Source organism: Eulemur rufifrons, chromosome 7, assembly GCF_041146395.1.
Source record: "Eulemur rufifrons isolate Redbay chromosome 7, OSU_ERuf_1, whole genome shotgun sequence".
NCBI lineage: Eukaryota > Metazoa > Chordata > Mammalia > Primates > Lemuridae > Eulemur > Eulemur rufifrons.
Window position 1 is genome coordinate 79,746,793 of NC_090989.1, and position 23,771 is coordinate 79,770,563.

Here is a 23,771-nt window from a genome sequence, read left to right on the forward strand (position 1 = left end):
TTCCTGCTCCTAGAGAGGGAGGCATAGATCTCGGTCTGCTACACATGAGTGGATCACTCCCCCGCAAGAACAGCATTGGTGAATCGACGTAGAATCAGTGTGGGACACAAAAAGCAGGAAAAAGAAAAGGTGAACAGGAGATAAAATCATGAAAATCTAGAGAGTGCGAGACAATCAATAGAGAGTAGAGCATGGGATGGCTGCGCCCACCTCACCAGCAAGTGAGGTGGGATCAGTCCCACAGGAGAACGTCTTGCTTCCCCACTGGCCTCCACACTCATTCAGATAAAGATCTGCCTGAAGTCAGTGCAAAATCACCACGGGAGACACAGGGCTCTGTGGAGAGGAGACATTAGCAGGAAGCATCTTGGACTCCCTGAACTCTGTGCCAGGACTGCACTGGGCGGGGAAGGGACTGGTCTGGGATACCGCTGGAGGCAGTTAGGAGACAGGTATATTGCCTCTACCACTCAGCGGGTTCAGATCGATGGAGATGAAAACTAAATAGGGGACTCTAACCTGGAAACCACAGTGGGCTGATAGGCCCGTTCAGGGTGGATCAGAAAGAGTGAGAGCTCCTGCTGAACAGGCATGAGATTGTGGGAGGGCGACATAAAAGAGACCAGGGGGCATCCTGATGACTCAGCCCCCTGACCCAGCACCTGCCAACCCCTGAACAATCACCCCCCAGTTCTGACACTCTGTGGGAGGGTAGTTGCCATTTTCGGGGTCCACAGCCTAGCCGCTATGGTGTGATATGGTGTCAGGCAGCTCCCTTTCCCCAGCCTGGGAACTCTTGCAAGGAGCTCCACCGTTACAGGACCTACGGTCAATGGTCCCGTTTTGATGTGTGAACTCCAGTCATGAGAGACTAGCACCTGGATCTGGCAGGCACTGGGGGAGACTATTGACCCTGGGATTTGCAGCCACTGGGGCGCTGGGTGAACAGTGGCACCACCCCCTCCCCTAGCCAGCATCTTTGGCATGGAAAGTGGTAGGCGCCACCTTTGGAGATAGGGAGAGACAAGAAAAAGCCACTTTCTCTCTGCAACCAGTGTGAATCTTGGCTGCAGATCAAAAGTCATCAGCCCAGTGACTTTACTTGTCAGACTGGTTTTAGGTCAACGGATCAGATCAAAACCTTGGGGCTGGACTTTTACCTCCAGTTGGCTGCCAACAGTGGGATCAGCAGCCAGGGGAAAAAAACTCTGGCAAGAGGCCAAAACAGGCTCCCCAAGTAACCCCTTCCACCAGGAGCAGCCCCTCAACTGTGGTAGAAGAACCCTGAACAACACATAAGTGGATCCCCCCAGTGACAGAGGAAGCAATGCATCTAGGCTGTTAGGCAGCAGTGGTGAACTGCCTTGCCCCTACAGCATCCACTGGAACAGAGCCTGCACAAGGCGTGTTAGTGTCCAAATGAAAGCTGAAAGGTGGGAAGCAATCATTGATCCAGATGGGAAGGGCTCAGTGAAAGAACTCTGGAAGTATGAAGAATCAAATGGAATACACACCCCCAAAGAGGAACACCAGCTCTCCGGCAATGGACATTAACCAAATTCAGAACACTAAAATGATAAAAGAAAAATTTCAAACATGGATCGTAAGAAAACTCAATGATATGCAAGAAAAAATGGATAACCAACACAAAGAAACCACACACACAAAAAAAAATCCAGGACTTGGAAGAAAAATTCACTAAAGAAATAGAAATATTAAAGAAAAATCAAACCGAACTCCTGGAAATGAAGAATTCATTCAAGGAAATACAAAACACAGTTGAAAGCCTCAAGAGCAGCGTAGATCAAACAGAAGAAAGAATCTCAGAAATCGAAGATAACACTTTCCAATTAAATAAGTCAGTCACAGGGATAGAGAACAGAAATAAGAGAAAAGACTAGAGTCTGCAAGAAATGTGGGATTATGTGAAGAAGCCTAACGTGAGAGTTATGGGCATTCCTGAGGGTGAAGAAGATAATACACAGGGTTGGATAAGCTGTTGGAAGATATAATTGAGGAAAATTTCCCAGGCCTTGCTAAAAATATAGATATACAGGTACAAAGGACCCCTGGGAGATTCATTGCAAATAGGAAGACACCACATCATGCAGTCATCAGACTGACCAAAATATCCACTAAAGAGGCCCTTCTTCAAGCTGTAAGGTGAAAGAAACAAGTAACATACAAAGGAAAGCCCATCCAAATAACGCCAGATTTCTTAACTGAAACCTTACAAGCAAGAAGAGACTGGGACCCCATTCTCACTCTTCTGAAACAGAATAATGCCCACCTAGAATTTTGTACCCAGCAAAGCTAAGTTTTGTATCTGAAGGAGAAATTAAGACATTCTCAAATAAACAAAGAATGAGGGAATTCACCAAGACAAGACCAGCCCTCCAAGAAGTACTCAAAACAGAGTTGCACATGAACCAGCATAAGAAACACTCATGAATGTAAAACTACTCAAAAGCTAAAGATCAAAGGCCAGATACAACAATGGCTCAAGAGAGAAAACAGCAATGAAGTTCTACCCGACAGGACTAACAGAAATCTGCCCCACCTATCAGTTCTCTCAATAAATGTGAATGGCTTGAACGCTCCACTCAAGAGACATAGGCTGACCCAATGGATAAAAAACAAAACGAAACAAAACAAAACAAAAAAAAAACACAAGGCAAGCATCTGTTGTCTCCAGGAAACTCATCTAACCTGCAAGGATGCATTTAGACTGAAAATAAAGAAGTGGAACTTGATATTTCAAGCAAACGTAAGCCAAAAGAAGGCTGGCATGGTGGTTTTAATTTCAGACAACTTAGTTTTTAAATCAACAAAAGTAATGAAAGACAAAGATGGTCACTATATAATGGTGAAGGGTACCGTTCAACAAGAAGACATAACTATACTTAATATGTATGCACCCAGCTTAGGTGCACCCAGATTCATAAAGCAAACCCAACTTGATCTAAACCAAATGATAAGCAACAACACTATAATAGCCAGAGACTTCAACACCCCACTGATAGCACAGGACAGATCCTCCAAACAGAAAATAAACAAAGAAATAATGGACTTAAACAGAACGTTAGAACAAATGGGCCTGACTGACATTTGCAGGACATTCTATCCAAAATCCACTGAATATACATTCTTCTCATCAGCTCATGGGACATTCTCTAAGATTGACCGTATCCTAGGACACAAAGCATGTCTTAAAAAATTTTAAGAATAGAATAAAAGTAGAAATCAACCCTAACAGAAATTCTCATTTCTACTCAAAGTTGTGGAAGCTAAACAACCTTCTCATGAATGATTATTTTATAAATGAGGAAAGCAAGATGGAAATCAAAAGATTCTTTGAACTAAATGACAAAGGAAACACAAGTTATCAAAATCTGTGGGACACAGCTAAAGCAGTCCTGAGAGGAAAATTTATTTCCATAAATGCCTATATCCAAAGGACAGAAAATTTGCAAATAGACAACCTAATGAATAGACTCAAAGAGCTGGAGAAAGAAGAACAGACCTACCCCAAACCCAGCAGAAGGAGAGAAATCAATAATATCAAATCAGAACTAAATGAAATGGACAACAGGAAAACCATATGGGAGATTAATAAAACAAAAAGTTGGTTATTTGAAAAGATAAACAAAATTGACATGCTTTTGGCTAGACTAAGAGCAGAAAAGAAAAATCTCTAATAACCTCCCTGAGGAACATGAAAGGAGAAATTACAACTGATGCCACAGAGATACAAGATATCATCTATGAATTCTACAAATCCTTTATGCACACAAACTGGAAAATGTGGAGGAAATCGACAAATTTTTAGAAACACACAGCCTCCCTAGGCTCAACCAGGAAGAAATAGAATTCCTGAACAGACAAATATCAAGAACTGAAATCGAAACAGCAATAAAAAAACCTTCCCAAAAAGAAAAGCTCTGGACCAGATGGTTTCACACCCGAATTTTACCACACCTATAAAGAAGAACTGGTGCCTATCCTGCAAAAGTTATTCCACAACATCAAGAAGTATGGAATCCTCCCCAACACATTTTATGAAGCCAACATAACTCTGATACCAAAACCAGGAAAGGATGCAACAAAAAAAGAAAATTGCAGACCAATATCCCTTATGAATATAGATGCAAAAATTCTCAATAAAATCCTAGCAAATTGAATCCAGGTGCTTATCAGAAAATAATCCATCATGACCAATTGGGCTCCATCCCAGAGATGCAGGGATGGTTCAACATACGCAAATCTATAAATGTAATTCACCACATAAATAGAAGCAAAAACAAAGACCATATGATCCTCTCAATAGACACAGAAAAAGCATTTGACAAAATTCAACACCCTTTTATGATAAGAATGCTTAACAAAATAGGCATAGACAGGGCCTCCCTAAAAATGATACAAGCCATACATGACAAACCCACAGCCAACATCATACTGAATGGGGAAAAATTGAAAGCATTACCACTTAGAACTGGAACCAGATAAGGTTGCCCACTGTCCCCACTGCTATTCAACATAGTGCTGGAAGTCCTTGTGAGAGCAATCAGGCAAGAGAGCAAAATCAAGGGAGTCCAAATAGGGACAGAAGAGATCAAACTCTCACTCTTTGCTGATGATATGATATTATATCTAGAAAACCCCAACTATTCAACCAAGAGACTCCTGGAATTGATCAGTGAATTCAGTAAAGTCTCAGGATACAAAATCAATACACACAAAGCAGAGGCATTCATATATGCCAATAACAGTCAAACTGAGAACCAAATCAAAGACTCAATTCTCTTCACAATAGCAACAAAGAAAATAAAGTACCTAGGAATATATTCAACTAAGGAGGTAAAAGACCTCTACAGGGAGAACTATGAAACACTGAGGAAGGAAATCACAGAGCACGTAAACAGGTGGAAAACCAAACCATGCTCATGGATCGGAAGAATTAACATTGTTAAAATGTCTATACTACCCAAAGTGATCTACAGATTCAATGCAATCCCTATTAAATTACCAATATCATTTTCACAGATATAGAAAAAATAATTTTACACTTTGTATGGAACCAGAGAAGACCCTGTTTAGCAAAAACAATTTTAGACAATAAGAACAAAATGGGTGGTATTAATTTACCAGGCTTCAAACTATACTACAATGCTGTGGTTATTAAAAAAGCTTGGTATTGGCACAAGAATAGGGACACAGACCAGTGGAACTGAACTGAGAATCCAGATATAAAACCATCCTCATATAGCCATCTAATCTTTGACAAAGCAGACAAAAACATACTCTGGGGAAAAGAATCCTTATTCAATAAATGGTACTGGGAAAACTGGATAGCCTCATGTAGAAGACTGAAACAGGACCCACACCTTTCACCTCTCACAAAAATCAAATCACGGTGGATAAACCTAAGGTGTGAAACTATTAGAACTCTAGAAGAAAATGTGGGAAAAACTCTTATAGACATTGGCCTAGGCAAAGAATTTATGAAGAAGACCCCAAAGGCAATCACAGCAACAACAAAAATAAATAAATGGGACCTGATTAAATTAAAAAGCTTCTGCACAGACAAAGAAACTGTCATGAGAGCAAACAGACGACCTACAAAATGGGAAAAAATTTTCGCATGCTACATATCCGATAAAGGACTGATAACTAGAATCTATTTAGAACTCAGGAAAATTAGCAAGAAAAAAATCAAACAACCCTATCAAAAAGTGGGCAAAGGACATGAATAGAAATTTTTCAAAAGAAGACAGAAGTATGGCCAAGAAACATATGAAAAAATGCTCAATATCTCTAATCATCAGGGAAATGCAAATCAAAACCACAATGAGATATCACTTAACTCCAGTGAGAATGGCCTTTATCCAAAAGTCCCAAAACAATAAATGTTGGCATGGATGTGGAGAGATAGGAACACCCATACACTGTTGGTGGGACTGCAAACTAGTGCAACCTCTGTGGAAAGCAATATGGAGATAGCTTAAACAGATACAAGTAGACCTACCATTTGATCCAGCAATCCCATTATTGGGCATCTACCCAAAAGAACAAAAGACATTCTATAAAAAAGACTGCTGCACCTGAATGTTTATAGCAGCACAATTTACAATTGCAAAGATGTGGAAACAACCCAAGTGCCCATCAATACATGAGTGGATTAATAAAATGTGGTATATGTATACCATGGAGTACTACTCAGCTATAAGAAACAATGGTGATATAGCACCTCTTGTATTTTCCTGGATAGAGCTGGAACCCATCCTACTAAGTGACGTATCCCAAGAATGGAAAAATAAACACCACATGTACTCACCATCAAATTGGTTTCACTGATCATCACGTAAAAGCACATTTAGGAATAACATTAATCGGGTGTTGGGCAGATGTGGGGTGGGGGACGAGATGGGTGTATACATACATAATGAGTGTGATGCGCACCATCTAGGGGATGGACACGCTTGAAGCTCTGATTCGGGGTGGGGGCAAGGGCAATATATGTAACCTAAACTTTTGTACCCCCATAATAGGCTGAAATAAAAAAAAAAAAGAACATTCATGATTCATGGGAGGAAGTCAAAATATCAACATTAACAAGTTTGGAAGAAGTTGATTCCAGCCTCATGGGTAACTTTGTAGGGTTCATGACTTCAGCAGAAGAAGTCACTGTAGATACGATGGAAATAGCAAGAGAACTAGAAGTGGAGCCTGAAGATGTAATTGAATTGCTGCAATCTCACAATAAAACTTGAAGGAATGAGGAGTTGATTCTTCTGGATGAGCAAAGAAAGTGGTTTCTTCATCTTCCTAGTGAAGATGTTGTAAATATTGTTGAAATGACAACAAAGGACACAGAATATTACATAAACTTAGTTGATAAAGCAGCAGCAGGGTTTGAGAGGATTAATTCCAATATTGGGGGAACTTCTACTGTGGGTAAAATGCTATCAAATAGCATCCCATGCTACAGAAAAACCTTTCATGAAAGGAAGTGTGGCAAACTTCATTGTTGTCTTATTTTAAGAAGCTTCCACAGCTACCCCAACCTTTGGCAACCACTACCTTGATCAGTCAGCAGCCATCAACAACAAGGCAAGACCTTTTACCAGCAAAAATATTATGATTCTGTGAAGGCTCAGATGATTGCTAGCATTTTTTAGCAATAAAGCATTTTTTAATTAAGGCATGTACATTTTTAGACTTAATGGTATTGCATACTTAATAGACTACAATATAGTATATACATAAATTTTATGTGTACAAAAATTGTGTGATTCACTTTATTGTGGTGTTCACTTTATTGTAGTGGTCTGGAACCAAACCCACAATATCTCTGAGATATGCCTGTATATATAATTAGAAATGATACAATTTAACATAACCACACATATACAGTAAATATTGTTTTATATCTTATAGGTAAGATATATAGATTTTTTTCGTTTGTTACAGTGTATTTTCTGGATGTCAGATCTTTGAATGAGAGACTTATAGAAAGTTAGAACTTGAAAAAACCTTAAAGATCATTTACTTCAATTGCCTTATTTTATAGATAAATAAAATTACTTTCTGTGTAAAGGGGTAACTTATCCAAGGTCATATGGTCAGTTAGTGGCAGAGCCAAGACTAAGGCCAAGTTCTTTGTAAACACCCTATCAGGATCAGGTCCTCTGTACCATTGCCAAAGTGGTGACTCACCAAAGTGATTGACACATGGGATCAAGTTAATTTATTAATAGGTGACCTCCCAGGGAAAGCACTGGCTTTCCTCTATTTCCAGGGTGACACTTGCCTCACATTCAACACTCTTTGAGTCGTTACTGTTATTACTATTACACTGGTAAGGGACTCTACTGTCTCCAAGATCCTTTCACATTTGCTATTCCTTTTGATCCTAAAAAACAAACACAAACAAAAATAAAACAAAACAAAAAAAACCCCTGCAAAAACAGCAAGCATTATCCTATTTTTAAATGAGTACACTGGGATTCAACAGCATTGTATGGCTTACCCAAGAACACGTGGTTAGAGGGGATCAGGATCTGGACTCTAATTCAAGCCTTCAGCTCTCAAGTTCAAGGTCTTTTGTTGATCTTGTTTTAAATCTGGTTTTGATAAATACAGTTTTAACTGCCAGGAGGTGGCATAGTGCAGTGCAGTCTCAGCCCCAGCCTCTGGCTCAGAGAACAGCCCTGTCAGATTTGGCACATTCTTTATGATGTGGGTTTGTGGGTTTGAGTTTTCAGAAATGTTCTCTGATGGTGTAGGAACAGAGGTCCTTTCTTTCCAAATGAAAATTCGGTTGGGCCTCTTTGCTTCTTCCATTCAGCAGTGGTCTGTGGGCCACCGACCATGTAACAGGCACAGTACCATGCCTTGGGGCTGCAGAGATGAGTGTCACATGGTGCTTGCCCTTCAGGGACAATATTGTCTCAGGAGTAGAGAAAGTGGGCATGGCAGTGCCTATCTGGCGGTGGAATGATTTGCAGAACTCTGAAAAGCTATCCACCTGCAACCAACTCCTCTGATGGGCATCATCACTTTTTCTAGGGTAGGCCATGTGTTTCCCAAAGCACTCTGCTAAAATGCAGATTTCTCACCTGGGATATTAGTGGGTATTAATGGCAGAGTAGGGTCCTTAGTGGAAGGAACACAGGACAGGCAAATTTTTATAAAGGAGATGTAAGAGGAAGAGATCCCCAACCCCTCCTCACATCTGAGAAACATGACTCTTAGGGGTCACTAGTGACCTAATCACTCCAACCATCTTTCTCCTCCATTGTCATGTGCTCTCAGCAGCATTGGACAAGCTTCCTCAGTGGTGTTGGGCAGATGGGGGTATGTGGAGGGGAGAGAGTAGTGTAGGAGCTACAAGAGAAGGAAAGGTTTGTTAGAGCGATGGTTGGGTGGTTCTGCCCTTTAAGCATTTTGCCTAGTGGAAATCCTGAGTCAAACTTAATGCTGGGTGTTCTTGGGGGAATGAAGAGAGCCCTGAACTTGAAAAAGCTGACCTTGGTCGAATCCTTCCTGCCTCCCTTTTTTACTGCCCAAGTAATATGATCTTGGGCAACTCACTTAACCTGTTGGGGCTTCAGTTACCTCCTCGATAAAGTATCTCCCACTCTAGATTATTGAGATAATAGACAAATGTGCAGCATCAAATACAATGTGTGGCCCTTCGCAGATACTCAGGAAATGGTAGCTAATTCTGTTGTCTTTCCATTGAGAGAACATATTGGCGAATGTTAATCTCTCCACATTGCTATGATTTTCTGACCTTCCAGGCCATCGAAAACTTCGCCTTGACATTGAAGGCCACTGCCCAAATGCTGCAGACGTTTGGGGCCTGCCTGGCCTCAACAGAGCTGCCCAGAGGGGTGCTGTCCACGGAAGACCTTCTCATGTCCCACGTAAGGCAGCGGGACAAGCTGCAGGTGAGTGGTCTGTGGCCTGTCAGGGCTAGCCTCTGTGCCAGCAGGTGGGTCTGCCTCTTGGAGAGAGCCAGGAGCAGAATTAAAAGTTAAGCCCTCTTCTTTCTTCTTCAGTGACTCAGCAGCTACTGACCATATTAAACCTTCCAGATAGGCAGTTTGTGAAGAGAAAAGTCTCTCGAGACTGGGTGGTGACCTATGGGAAGCAGCCCAGGGAAGGGAGATTCCTTCCAGGTGTGTGCTGGTGGGACGAGGCGTGTGAGCACGCTTCCAAGGGCTGCACTCCTGTGATCCTGCTGAGGACAGAGCAAGACACAATGTGCTGAAGCTGCAGGCACAGGGGTTGGCTTTTGAAGTACAGGCTCTACAGCAGTTGTAAAGTTTAGAGGCAGATTTATAAGCTGACTTACTGCTTCACATTGTCAGGGTTGTGTCTTTTTATTTGGGGACTAGTTTGAGAAAAAGGACTATGAAGTCTGCTCTGAACTGGGTTTAGGGATAGGAGCCTATTAAATGATTACTAAAAGCATGTTAGAACCCGCTGAGAGGAGAGCTTGGCAGGTTCTTTCAATCCTGCAGCAAAGGGGAGCGTCTCTGGGGCTGCTTACTGGATGCACGTGGCACCTTTCTGCCTTGAGAAGCACAAACAGATGGGATCCATTATTTCACAGAATACCAGTTTTCAGTAGGGCAGCAAACCCAGAATTGGGCAGTCGGTATATGTTCCTTGCTGCATGGAACTTAGGAAGAGCTGAACTGTTTTATCTGGGACCCAGACTTTGCAGAAATGCTTTGCTAGATGGCATTTGTTCATTTATTCAGCATTTATTGAGTATTTACCATTACATGCCAGGAAAACCGGAACTGCAACCTCAAGAACACATAATCTAGTTAGGTGGGTCTCAGAGTCTAGTAGTTGAGGCAAATTAAATTTTCCATGTGCCAAGGAACATTGTTAAATTCTGCCTTGAAGGAGGTTGTTATCCAAAATGTGTTCCAAATACATGCCCAAGATTACTCTGAGGAATCAAACGATCTGGACTGAAATTGTGAAATCCTGCCAGCATCCTGGAAATTTGCCCTGAAAATGCCTCTGAGAAGCTTGACCTTTCCTTTTCCAAACGTATTGGCCAGGCTCACCCCACATGATTCCTGGGAGGCACAGGTTGCAGAAAGCAGGGTCTGGGTGCCTGTGTGAAGTCTGCTACAAAGGGGTTTGCAGTTGCACAGGCCAAAAGGTTGTCACTGGCCAGTGGGAGTAGTCTGCAGAGCAGTCTGTTGGTACCCGGGAGCATGCTGGGAAGGATGCCTAGCGGGGCAGGGCTTGTGAGACTGCACTCCGTGCCCAGGCTCGGGAGCACAGTGCATTCTCTGCCTCAGTCCAGGAAGGGTTTGGAGAGGTTGCAGAGCAGAAGCACAAGATGGCAACGTGGCCAGTCAGAAAGGTTTCTGGGGAAAAGGGTAAAAATGTTGGATTTTAGACGAGGACACATATCTGGGACATGGAAATCAGCCATCAGGTCCTGCTGTATGTGCAGTGAGGGTGCCCCGGGAAAGACACATGAGTGAGTGTATAATTTCTATAATTTGTGCACAGGCAGAGTTCTACAGAGGTCAGGGGGCAGGAAAGAACCAGTCTCCAAGATGAAGTAAGAACATTTTCTTATGCGTGGTAACCAGCCATTCTCAGAGTTAAAACAAGCAACTCTGGACAAAGAAAGCTAAAACTTCTCTCACATTATAAAGTAGAGAAACTGTATATCCACATAATTTGGAGTATTTGACATTTATAAGAAGAAATTTTATACTCTAAATATTATATCTCAATTTGGTGAAACATTCCTATGTAACCTGTAAGACAAGTGAAAAGAATTTAGGAGTTTCCATTTAATCAGCCTTTTGGTAAGAAAATAAATGCAATCTTGCATAAACTAAACTGCACACTTACATTTATACTCCATGCTGCCCTAAAATCATGGAGAAGACCTATAACTATTTTAGGATAAAAATTCTCAAAACAATTTGTCCAAGTGTTTACCTTGATTAAAAATATTATGTGTATTTGGATTAAAATATTATTCTGTCTTTATTTTACCAAATAATATTATCATCCTTTTAAAGACAATACAAAGGGTTTTGTAAGGCCTTTTTGGAGTACTAATTATTGGCCTAATATAAATTTAATTTTTTTGTTCCTGTAACTTGTCAAGAATATCAAAATCATTAAACTAGGGTTACATTTATCCTTTTGTCATTCAAAAATACCCTAAAGAGAGAAATGATTTAAATTAGAAAAAAGGGAATAGTGTTTAAACTTTTATTAACAACAGTAGGGTTTTTTTGTGGTTATTTATATATATTTTCCTCATATTGGTGTTTTACTTACCTTTTAATCAAAGGTTCTACATGTATTTGAATAATTTCTTTTCCATGGAAGGTACTTTTTCCAAGTGAAAAACCAGTATAAGAGTCGTTCCTCAGAACAGTGAGCTTTTTAATCTATTTAAATATCTATAAATGTTACAGTGTATGGTTTATTGTTTTCTCCCAGCCTGGAGAATGTTTTTTTTTTTTTTCCTAAACAGCATAGCATTATGAGATTTGGCTTGATTTCTTGATTTCCTTTCTCGTGGGGATCCTTATCTTATCTTATCTTAGCTCCATATAAGCACCTAGCTGCCTCTACAACAAATGAAAATAGTAGATTCTTGGAATTGGAGAGATTTTACAGCCTCACTTGCTAATTCCCTATGGAGTTGTTAACTATGTCCAAAATTATCTTCCAACAGAATCTCTTCTTTTGGCTATCCTGGTATATCAAACCATCTGTTTACACAGAAAAAAAAATCTGAAAACATTCACAGAATAACCTTATCAAACATTTTAGCAAACCGATGACTTTAAAGAAAGCTCTTCTCTAGAAACATAAATTCCTTCCCCTCAGGCTGAGCCACAGTTTGGATCTTAATGTATTCTTATAGTCACAGAGTACTCTCACCTTCAATATGTATTATTTTCTGTCTAATCAGATTGTGGGCACGTGGACATCATGCTAAGATTTGAAGACTGGGCTGGGCGCCGTGGCTCACACCTGTAATCCTAGCACTCTGGGAGGCGGAGGAGAATCACTTGAGGTCAGGAGTTCAAGACCAGCCTGAGCAAGAATGAAACCCTGTCTCTACTAAAAATAGAAAAAATTAGCTGGGTGTGGTGGCACATACCTATAGTCCCAGCTACTCGGGAGGCTGAGGCAGGAGGATTACTTGAGCCCAGGAGTTTGAGGTTGCTGTGAGCTAGGCTGATGCCACGGCACTCTAGCCTGGGCAACAAAGCGAGACTCTGTCTCCAAAAAAAAAAAAAAAACCCAAAAGTCGAAGGCTTATTTTCTCTGTGATTTCACTGTCTCATTTGAGGGACAGAAAGGAAGCATGTGTACTGTGCACACAACCAGCGTCAGCCTCCGCTGGGAGACGTTAGTTCCTGGTGAATGAGACAAGCAGACAGGCACCTTTGTCTCTTCTGTGAATTAGATCCTTCTTCAGGAGGGGCTCCGTTTTCTGAGGCTGTGCTTTGGGTTCTCTCTCAGTTTACAGGTAGTTCCCACCCTGCCACAGCAGGACCCTGGCTGCACAAGGAAAGGAAACTCCCTGAAAGGGACCATGAATTTACACACATATTCCAGAAGTGCCCTGAGCTCCTCCTCCAGCTTGAATGCTGGCCATAAAAAAATTAAACACCCAAAATGATTAAGGATATTTTCTTTCCATGGAAACTGAAACTCTGTTTTGGGGCTGGGCAACTTACGTTTACTCCTTCCCAGTACTGTAGTTTCTCCATCTTTTCCTCTGTGTTTATGGCACATTTTTATAATCTTACTCAAGCTGACCATGTGGTTCAGTGCCAAAGCAGTAACCAGGCCACAGTTTTTGCTTGTATTTTTTTAACAGTGTGAAGGGGATACACAGTGTATGACATCACTTATGAAGATTCACCTTCCCTATCCCACTCACATTCCTCACGCTCTGCAGCTCTCTGAGTGTACCCCTCTTCCTAGCTTCTCCTCCAACGCCTCCTTCTGCCCTGACAATGCACCTCTTCTCTTTCAGCTTCTCTACCTTTCTTCCCAACTCTGCACCACAAGAGTGCATATAGATCGATAGACAGGTAATGCCAGAATCCTGCTGGAAGCCCAAGAGCAGTTAAGAAACTGAGTGGGGAAAGCCAGGATCCTCTTTGGTGGGTGGGAGGAGGGAAAGGGCAAGGACATTTGACTCATAAGTACATCTTTACCATCATATCTGATTTGTCTTTATTCATCTGCAACCTGATTTCTTTTAGACTATTATTAATTTATCCAACCTACAAATATTTAATGAGCATTGATGAGATAAGAAGAAATGAGAGCTGACACATGAGAGTGGAAAAGAAGGGATATGTCCAATTCCCAGGCAGGAGTGGCAGCCAAGTGGCTGGCTTGCAGCATTACCTGGAGTGGACAGAGATAGAGGGGGTGTCCAGAGAACTCTGAGAGGCTATCTCAGAGAAGTCAAGACTATCATCAGCCACATTCAGGGACAAGTTTGAGGTTCAGTATGGACAATGTAACCCTTCTGGGGGAAATTCTGGAGAGGGATGGGAGACAGGAAACAAAGGCATGAGGTTGAGAGGGCCCAGGACTACTGTGTGAACAGAGTGGAGAAGTGTAAAACACTTCCCAGAGGGAATGAGCTTTAAGCTGTGTGAAGGCTGTAGAGGTGGCTGGGCATAGAGGAAAACATTCAGTGTTCATGTGCATAGAAATGATCTTTTGATTAAATCTGGCTCAAGGGCATACAAAACCAGCATCCTGTCACCGAGGAACCAAACCTAGAATTCCTAATGATTTAGAAGGAAATAGACTTTCCCAGTTACAAAGCACTAAGTCCCCATATTAAAAGAGTGGAATATAGTTGCCTTGGAAGTATAAATCTTTCTTTTCTTTTCTTTTCTTTTTTTTTTTTTTGAGACAGAGTCTCAATCTGTTGCCCAGGCTAGAGTGCCGTGGCATCAGCCTAGCTGACAGCAACCTCAAACTCCTGGGCTCAAGTGATCCTCCTGCCTCAGCCTCCCGAGTAGCTGGGACTACAGGCATGTGCCACCATGCTTGGTTAATTTTTCTATATATATTTTTAGTTGTCCGTATAATTTCTTTCTATTTTATTAGTAGGGACGGGGTCTCACTTTTGCTCAGGCTGGGAACTCCTGACCTCGAACGATCCTCCTGCCTGGGCCTCCCAGAGTGCTAGGATTACAGGCGTGAGCCACCGCACCCAGCCAGAAGTATAAATCTTTCCATGTCAAACTGAAATTGCTGTCCATCTCTTCCAAACTTTTAATAATTGAACAGGGCTGCAGTTGGTTGGCTTGTGGAAGGAGCTATGGTCAACTAACAATTATTACATTATTATTGCTTGGCAGTTTCTAGCACTTGACATTCAGTATCTATCATTTTCTTGTTTCTGGTCACTATCTCAGACTAGAACCAGATTTTATTATTAATAACTAGTTTTGCTTTTAATTTACAACAGCAGCTTGAGATACACAAAAAATAGATGTTACTTTTGGAGAGGAAAAGTGGACAGGCTAGGAGACAAAAGACTTTCTTTTGTCTAGTATATACCCTTTTTGTCTATTTTGAATTTTGTATCATGTGTATATATTACCTATTAAAGGCAAGTTAATTGATTAATTTTTAAAACTGCATCTTGACTTCATTAGCATTTAATTTGTTAAATAAAAAATATACTAATCTACCATTCTCTTCACCCTAAATCTACCAATTTGTTTTTGCTAATTCCTTCTAAAAGAGACTATATTTTTCTTTCCCTAGGAAGAGCTGAAATTGCTTGGAAAGCAGGGGGCCATGTTGCTGTCATGCATCCAAGAACCAGCAGTCATAAATCCCACCAGAAAACTCAATCCCAATGAACTTGAGAATGTAGTTACCATGGAAAGGTGAGTGAGTGAAGTGCAATCTGCTATTTCAGGAGAGAATATGTAGTCCTAGATGTTGTGAAACAACCAAGAACAGATTATAACAGCTACTGTTGGGTCTTGGTAGGGCCAAGAAAGAATAATATTTGCAACCTCAAAGGAAAAAAGATTATGTCCATCTGGCATCTACCTACAGATATCTTTTTATGAGAATTCCATTCTCTCCTCTTATATGTATATAATATGCTACCATCCCAGTATTTCAAGAGATAGATAGTATTTATTGAGCTTCATTTCCAAATAACAGTTTGGCTTGGTGCTGTGCTTTACACATGTGTAGTCTTGGGTGGAGAAAAGAAGGCCCAAAGGTAAGGTCACCTGGGACACAAGCCCAGTAGCTATATCTGAAAGGAAGTTTCTGCCTGAACTGCGAGTGTCCTGATTGGAAAATGGAAGGTGTGAGGACCCGCTGAACCATTAGAAAGGCATAGGTGACACAGACTTTCACATAAGGAGGTTGCCACAATTAATAACAATGACTGAAAACACAGGGGTTATATATACATGGGCCTGTACAGATGCCTGTGGAAATGAATGCTAATGTAATGTCATTTTCTCATTCTTTCTTGAAAGACTGTTAGTTCAATTGGATGAAACAGAAAAAGCCTTTAGTCAATTTTGGTCTGAGCATCACCTGAAGCTTAACCAATGCCTACAGCTACAGCACTTTGAGCACAATTTTTGTAAGGTATTGTTTTCTTATTTAATATAACTTTCTTTTCTGGTAGATTGACTTCCTGGTTTTATCTTCCCCCTCAGAATCTTTGGTATTGGATTTCCCTCTTATCCCTAATCCAGCTTCTTCCTCATGTCCTTGTGCTTCTTCACAGAACTCCCTCCCCAAGCCCCTTTCTCACTTTTTCAGTGGAGTAGCAGTGTTGTAGAACACCATTGTCCTGTTGTCATGCATGGCATTTTAGCGATGGTTTATTTTCCTTTTCGATTGTTAATCTGTTGAATATAGCTCTAATATTCCACCTACATGTGTCCTTGCACCCCTAGCTTAATCTGAAAGTTAATGAGCTTTAAAAAAAAAAAAAGAAATATATAGATATGCATACAAGTCTTGAATCCTTTTTGGATTTTTGAGTTTTCTTAAAGAATAACAAACCTATACTTCCAGGTAAGTGCCAGTTGGTTTACTTCTGGACTGTACTAATGTGTCTTGTAGGTTAAGCTTGCCCTGGACAATTTGTTGGATGAACAAGCAGAGTTTACAGGCATTGGAGGCAGTGTGATGCATGTGGAGCAACTTCTTAAGGAGCACAAAAAACTGGAGGAAAAAGGCCAGGTTTGTTTTTTGACATTTTTGTGTACTGGGAAGGAAGTCATATTGTCCAATCATTATTACTGTTGGAAAGTTACTAAAGGACACAGGAATGTCCAATCCTGTCCTTCAATCACCCTTTCCCAACCCCAGAACCCCAAGGGGATGTGCTCATTAACAACTATAACAAATAATGCCAGGATCTCAGCGTTCTATTGAAGCTGCCAGAGCATGCAGTTAAGGTTGGAGGCTCCAGTGGGGTGAGGACTCTGGGCCAACCCTGCCCTCTCGTGGGGTCAGCAGCCCAGTAGGAGAAGGTCACAGTGGGTATATTGCCCACCAGATCAATTATCTCAGAATCTCACCAATCAGCTTAGAGCTCCTCCCTGGGGCCCAATGGTGTGGTGGGGACTGGTTGGTTGTAAGAAGGGGAAACTTGTAAAAGAGGAAACCAGAAAAAAAAAAAAAAAACCCAAAACAACTAGTTTTATGCCTGGAGCAAGACGGTTAGGCAGGGGGAAATTGGTCCACATTAATTCTGTTACTACAAGGAATTTCTCCTTTCTCATGCCCCAAGAGTTATAAAAATGAAACTTGTAAAGGAAGATGTATTTTACGATTCTCATACCAGAATTAAATAGTTTCCCAGATCTGCACAAAGTCAGCACTTGGAAGTGATTCTATTTCAAGTTCTTGCAAAGTTGATTTATTACAAATTAAGAAAACCAGGTTACTTCTTCCCAGAGAAGTTTCCTTCTGCTTTTTAGAAATTAGGTTCTCTATATTTTTGTCTTTGAGGACAAAGTTCCTTGTGGTTAGCACTTCCTTTCTAAGCTAATCGCAAGGCATGTTTCCCAGATGACAATTTGGTTGTACTAGAGATTTGCTTTTTGAAGGGTGACCCTCTGGCCAGCAGTATAGATGGCACCTAAGTCACAGCTTGTTAGAAATATAGAATCTCAGGACCCACCTTAGAATCAGAATCTGCATTGTAATAAGATCCCCAGGTTATTACATACATTACAGTTGGAGACATACCTGCACTAAAAGGTACAAACCAAATGTAAACCAAGGCCAAACTTCTTTAACAGCTATCAATTGCAGATTCTGAGCTGGAGGTGATTCTGCACATGTGTGAACACATGAACCCAGTTGTGCACCCAGATCCTCACTCAGGAATCTCATTCTTCCGTAGTGAGCACTCTTTCTGTTATCAGTGATCGACTGACAGCTAAACTAGTGCTGAAGACACATGAGTCATCAGAAACATTTATCTAACAATCGAAAAATTGAATTTTATATATGATGACTATGTGTCTAGATTCTCCAGGACAGCCCCAATCTCATGTAATTTTATTTTTTTCAAAAGAATTATTAAATATAGGTACTATGTATTTTCGCTTGTATAGATTCATATGTTAAGAAAAAAAATGCCTCATCAATAAAAATGCCTTCATATATATACAAAATTGCCTACTGACCTATCAGGAGGTATTCCTGGTTCTGTGGACAAGGTGGTGAACCAGACAGTCTCATGGAGCTTACATTCTACTGGAGAGAGACAGTTTATTAAAAAGCAATAAAATAAATAATAACATCAGATAGTGACCAGTGACATAAAGAAAAAAACAAGATGTAATAGGAAGTGACTTGGGGTGCTACTTTAGCAAGCGTGGTCAGGAAAGGCCTCTCTGAGAAGGTGACCTTTGATCTGAGATCTGTGTAGTTATGCAGAGATTTGGGGAATAGCATCAAGGCAGAGGAAGCTACAAGTACAACATTCTTAAAGTGGGAATGAGGTTAGTGAGTTCAAGGAAAGTTGCTGGAGCACAGTGAGCCAGGAGGAAATGAGGTGGGAGAGGTGCGCAGAGGCCAGGGGGTCACGTTGGGCCCTGAGATCTTTGGGGAGAATTTGGATTTTATTCTCTGCAGAACAGAAAGCCACAGAAGGCGCTCTGGATTGTGTTTTGAATAGTGGTGATGGATCCTGCATCACATTGTCTTCTGCCCACCTCCTTGAACTTGTGATCTTTTGATGGATACTTTAAAAATGGCTGGCCAGAACTAGGGATGGAACCTATGGTCATGGGACATAGGAATGCCCTGTGAACCCATGACCCATCATTTATGGGCAAAATTCTTGACCCAGCTGGAATAGCCCACTGCAAATGACCTGCGGCGCCCAAGCAGATTGATTTTGTTTATCCTGTGCCTTGCTTACACTGTTTCAAAACTTACTTTCTAAAGGATACAGTACACCTATTCCTCTGCCTTTGGGTGAACCAAACAAGCTATCTTATCATAACTGAGACCTGTTTCAGTATGTCTTCTCTCAAATTTCCAAGGGGCATGGTTTCTTCAGATGATTAGGGCTTGGTTAGTCTTTGCATTTGTCCTTGAAGTGTTAGAGGAACAAAGTGGTGTCTGGCCATAATCCACCAAATAGCTGCTTGGAGTTTGTCCTTTACTCAGCACTCAGTGGTCAGCTTCCTTCTAGCATAGTCACACACTGGTTCTGGGTTGCTGCCAGCTTCCTTATTCTGTGCAATGAAATCACCCTCATAGGCAAGCTGGGAGCCGACTTGCTAACCAGACTCCTATTACATGATAATTGGGCCTGTTCTTTCTCTCGTTCTAGTTTGAGAGTTTAGCAATCTTTTGAACACTCCTTCCTGATTCTGAGAAACAGTGGCTTCAACTACTTGTAGAAGGTCTTCTATAAAAGCAGAATTTGCTGTAGATTTTTTGCGGTGAAGCATGCCAAGAACTTTGGTGATGGGAACACACCTGGACAGGGTTGGGAAACCAACCTGATTTTAGCCTTGACCTCTCCTACCAAGGCTACTATGTCCAAGAAGGAACCCAGGCCATTAACATCCTAAGGGTGTGTGTGTGTGTGTGTGTGTGTGAAATTTTTAAAAACAGAGAAGCAGATAGACTAGTATAATGAACTCCCATGAGACCATCACTCAATTTCAGCAAGCATTAACTTTCAGCCTTTCTTGTTTTATCTTGTCCACCTCCCCATACATACATCCCATTCCTGTGGCATTATCTGTAGGTTCGTTCATGATTCCCTGATATAGTAGCATCACCCTCTTTCTTACCATTTTCTTCCATAGTAGACACTCTTTTTCATCTGTTATAGCAGTAGACTTTCTGAATTACATGTTGCAACTTGACTATCTAGTCTTCTGGAATTTTCAGCATTTGAAAGATTCCAGATGGCCTCATGGTTAGGTATTTTAGTCATTGGTTCATCATTATTTCTTTTATACTTTGGATGTTTTGTTGACTATCTTGAGCAGGAACTATATAAACTAAAAAACAAGCTGCAATTTGGAGGTAGGTAAGTTCCTTTGTAGGCACCAGAAGGATTTCATAACAATGCAGGGAGGTCAGCTGGGCTGGAAGGTGACAAGAACATAGGCTGTGAAGTCAGACAGAGCTGGATTCAAATTTTGTCTCTACCAACTACTGCCCATGTGATTCTCGTCAAGTTTCTTAGCCTTTCTGAATATGGTTCCCTCATCTGTAAAACGAGGATAATAATTCCTATTCACAGAATCCTTATGCAGATTAAATGAGTTAGATGCATGGTAAGGACTTAGTGTCTGAAACATGATCAGTCTTCAGTACTCAGAAGCTATTATTATTGCCCCTTTGTTTCTTTAACAGTGATCTTCTAGCCATGTGGTGGCTGAATCAGGGTTGCTTCTAAGTTGTCTTTATGGATCTTTTCCCCAGATCCATTTGGACCTGTTACATCTTTCCTCTAACATCTCAAATGTTTTAAATACAGTTCTGCAGGGAGAGAGACCGATGCCAAATGAAGGTCAGGCCGTGATCCCCACAGGGCAATTTGGAAGTATCCTGTGGGGAATTTCCCTGGACCCAGACAACTCTGTGTTATTCTTAATACATTAGTCAGCTGAACTTGAAAAAAAAATGTCAACAGAGACTTTCTTGCCAAGTTTTCATGTTTCTATATTTGACTAAAGTCAGACAAGTTTGAGCCACCAAATGAGGTCTCTGAGCTCAGGCAGAACAAACGCAGTCTTTTTCTCTGTGTGTGCTGGTCAGAGCCAGATTCCGGAGCCAGACTGCCTGGGTTTGAAGCCTGGCTCTTTTTTTTCCTCCCTGGGTCACCTTGGGCCATTGTGCCTCCATTTCCATTTGTAAAACAGTACCTGTATCAAAGGACTTGTTGTGAGTAAAAGAAATAGTCAATGTCAAGCATTCAGAACAGTGCCTGGCACAGAGTAAGCTCTTGGTACACGTTAGCTGTTATTGCTGTCACACGGGGAGTGAGGTGAGTTCTGTGCTACAGAACATCTCCTGAGTTCAGTCTACAGGGGCTGAGCAGTGCTAGGAAGGGTCTGTCACTGCCTTTTCATCTATTCTGCAAATACTTATTGAACTCCTACCACGCCAAGTACTCTTGTAAGTTCTGAGGACACACCAGTGAACAAAACAATCAAAATTCCACTACCCAAGGAATTAGCATTCTAAGCTCCTTTCGGGGTGGTGACCAGTGTATCCAAGCCTTTGCTGTTGGGAACAAATGCACTGGGTATTTATCCCTGTGTTCTTTTAACTAGCCACAGCTTGGTTTGTGTCATTTGATTTCTGTATCATCACTCCTCTTTGTTTTGCACAACAATCATTTATTCTTAAGTACCAAGATGGGCTATGTCGTTTTAAGTTGAAAGTGCTGGTCCACAAGGGTCTATAGCATAGTGCAGACAGTAGAGACATGGTCACAATGCAGTGAAGCAGGTGCTCTGGTCAAGAGAAGCACAGAAGCAGTTTTTTGGAGAAGGCAAACTCTGAAAGGTGATTTAGGTAGCGTTGACCCCTGAGGAGTGTGGGTGCAGTGGGGGACAGGGGTAGTAGGAAAGGATGCGGCTTTCTAGGTGGAGAAGGCATGGAGGCCTGAAGCTGCATGAATAGTTGGGGAACTACAAATGGATCCTTAGAATGGTTGCAGCAGAGAATGGAGTTGGAAGTGGAGGAGGAGGAATTGCTGAGAGGTACACTAGTAGTGGTCCCCAACATTTTTGGCATAAGGGACCAGTTTCATGGAAGACAGTTTTTCTACAGATGGTGGTGGGGTGGTTGGGGGGAGGCGGCGGACCTCTGTGGCCAGGTCTGCGGCCTGGGTTGAGGACCGCAGCTCTAAGGGATGAGCTACGTAATGAAAGGCTCTGTGTACATTGCTTAGGAGTTTAAACTTTCTCCTGAAGACCTTGGGTGGCCAGGAAAGCATTTGGAGTTTGGGAGTGATAAAGACGTGATGAGACATGTTGGAATTGCTGCTTTGTCAACAGTCTGGAGCGTGATTTAAAGGAGAGCCTGAAGGAAGGCAAGGAGACCTTTTGAAATGTGGCAGTCATCTGTGTTGACCTAAGGTCCACGTTGCTTCACACAATTCCAGCCAAGCAGACCATTGCAGCATCTAGCTCATTGGTTCACTCATTCATTTTGTTGATCAAATATTTATTGGATGCCACTTCGGGCTCTCATGGAGCTTACATTTTGGTGGGAGCGGATGGAGGAGGGAGGGATCTTACAGTAAACAGAGAAGATAGATTTCAGGTAGACATAAGTGCTATTTAAAAATTAAAACAAAGTGAAAGAGAGGGTCTGGGTAGGTGGGTTGGGGGGAGTGACTTTAGACACAGAGTCAGAGCGGCTCTGTGAGGAACTGACCTCGGAGCTTAGCTATTAATGATGCAGGGAAGAGCATTCCAGAGAAGAGCCCTGAGGCAGGAACTAGTTATCAGACTTGTTTAAGCCACATCTCTCACCTGGATTACTGCAACAGCCCCCTGACTGGTCTCCTGGCTTTTCCTCTTGCTCTGCCATTCTTGGCACTGCAGCTGGAGCAGGCCTTTCCAAAACCTGAGTGAGATCCTCTCCTTAGAACCCTCCAGTGACTTCCCACGTCACCGTGGGTACAGTCAAAGTGCTTATGGTGGCCGCAAGGCCCTCCCCAGCGATTGCCCTCTTTCCCTTCCAATCATGTCTTCTACCCCTTTTCTGCTTGTTCCCTCTGCTCCAGCTGCACTGACATCCTTCCTGCCACCTGTGCCTGTCACACATTCCCTCCCCTCACTGCCAGGCACTGCATGGCTTATCCCTCACTTCAGGTCTTGGCTCCTGTGTTGAGGGCTCCCAAGACCATGCATAGATTTGAAGATTTACTAGGAGGACTCCTAGGACTCTGCAAGGAGTTGTTTTCAGAGTTATGATCTATTAGGGTGAAAAGATACTAGGCAAAACAGCAAAGGGAAAAGGTATGTGGGGCGAAGTCCAGAGGAAATCAGGTACAAGCTTCTAAGAGTTCTGTTCCAGTGGAGTCACACAGGACACACTTTATTCCCCCATCTGTCAGCTGTGACAACACGTGTGACATGCTATCTACCAGGAAAGCTTGTCAGCTCAGTGTCCAGAGTTGGCAGCTGGTCATATGGGCAGCCTCTGCCTGGTAGGTGCCCAAATCCCAGACTCCAGAAGGAAAGCAGGTACTCACCGTAAACCACATTGTTTGCACAGTTTAGGCACAGTGAACTGTTCATATCAGAGAATGGTAGGACCCTCCCAAAATCTAAGTCCCCGGATGCCAACAAAGGGCCTTTCTAAGGATAGCAGTCTCAGGCTTTCTATGTTAAGTGTTTTCTGTACAGCTCAGGTAGCACCTTCTCAGTGAGACCTTCTCTCACCATCCGATTTAAAATAGTCACTTCCCCACCAGACTCCCTATTTTTCTCCATAGCACTTGTCACTATCTAAGATACTGTATAATCTATGTATTTAATGGTTTATTGTCCTTGTCTCCCATTAAAATGTAAGCTTCATGAGGACAGGAATTTTTGCCTGCTTTGTTTATCACCAAACCCCAGCACCTGGGGCAGTGTCTGGAACACAGTAGGTCCTCAGTAATATGTTGAAGGATGAAAGAGTGAATGCTTAAAAACAGAAAGACATCACACATGTGGTTAGAACAGAGTGAGCCGTGC

The 23,771-nt window shown here is 41.9% G+C and overlaps 1 protein-coding gene across 1 annotated transcript in view; it reads left to right on the top strand.

The window, feature by feature from the left end:
- The window catches only part of MCF2L2 (MCF.2 cell line derived transforming sequence-like 2), a 207,438-nt gene that overhangs the window by 83,742 nt on the left and 99,925 nt on the right, over positions 1–23,771 (top strand). The window contains exons 7-10 of the mRNA XM_069471995.1: positions 9,303–9,452; positions 15,319–15,443; positions 16,056–16,170; positions 16,654–16,773. Coding sequence (XP_069328096.1) covers positions 9,303–9,452; positions 15,319–15,443; positions 16,056–16,170; positions 16,654–16,773 — 510 coding nt within the window. The remainder of the gene's footprint in view (positions 1–9,302; positions 9,453–15,318; positions 15,444–16,055; positions 16,171–16,653; positions 16,774–23,771) is intronic.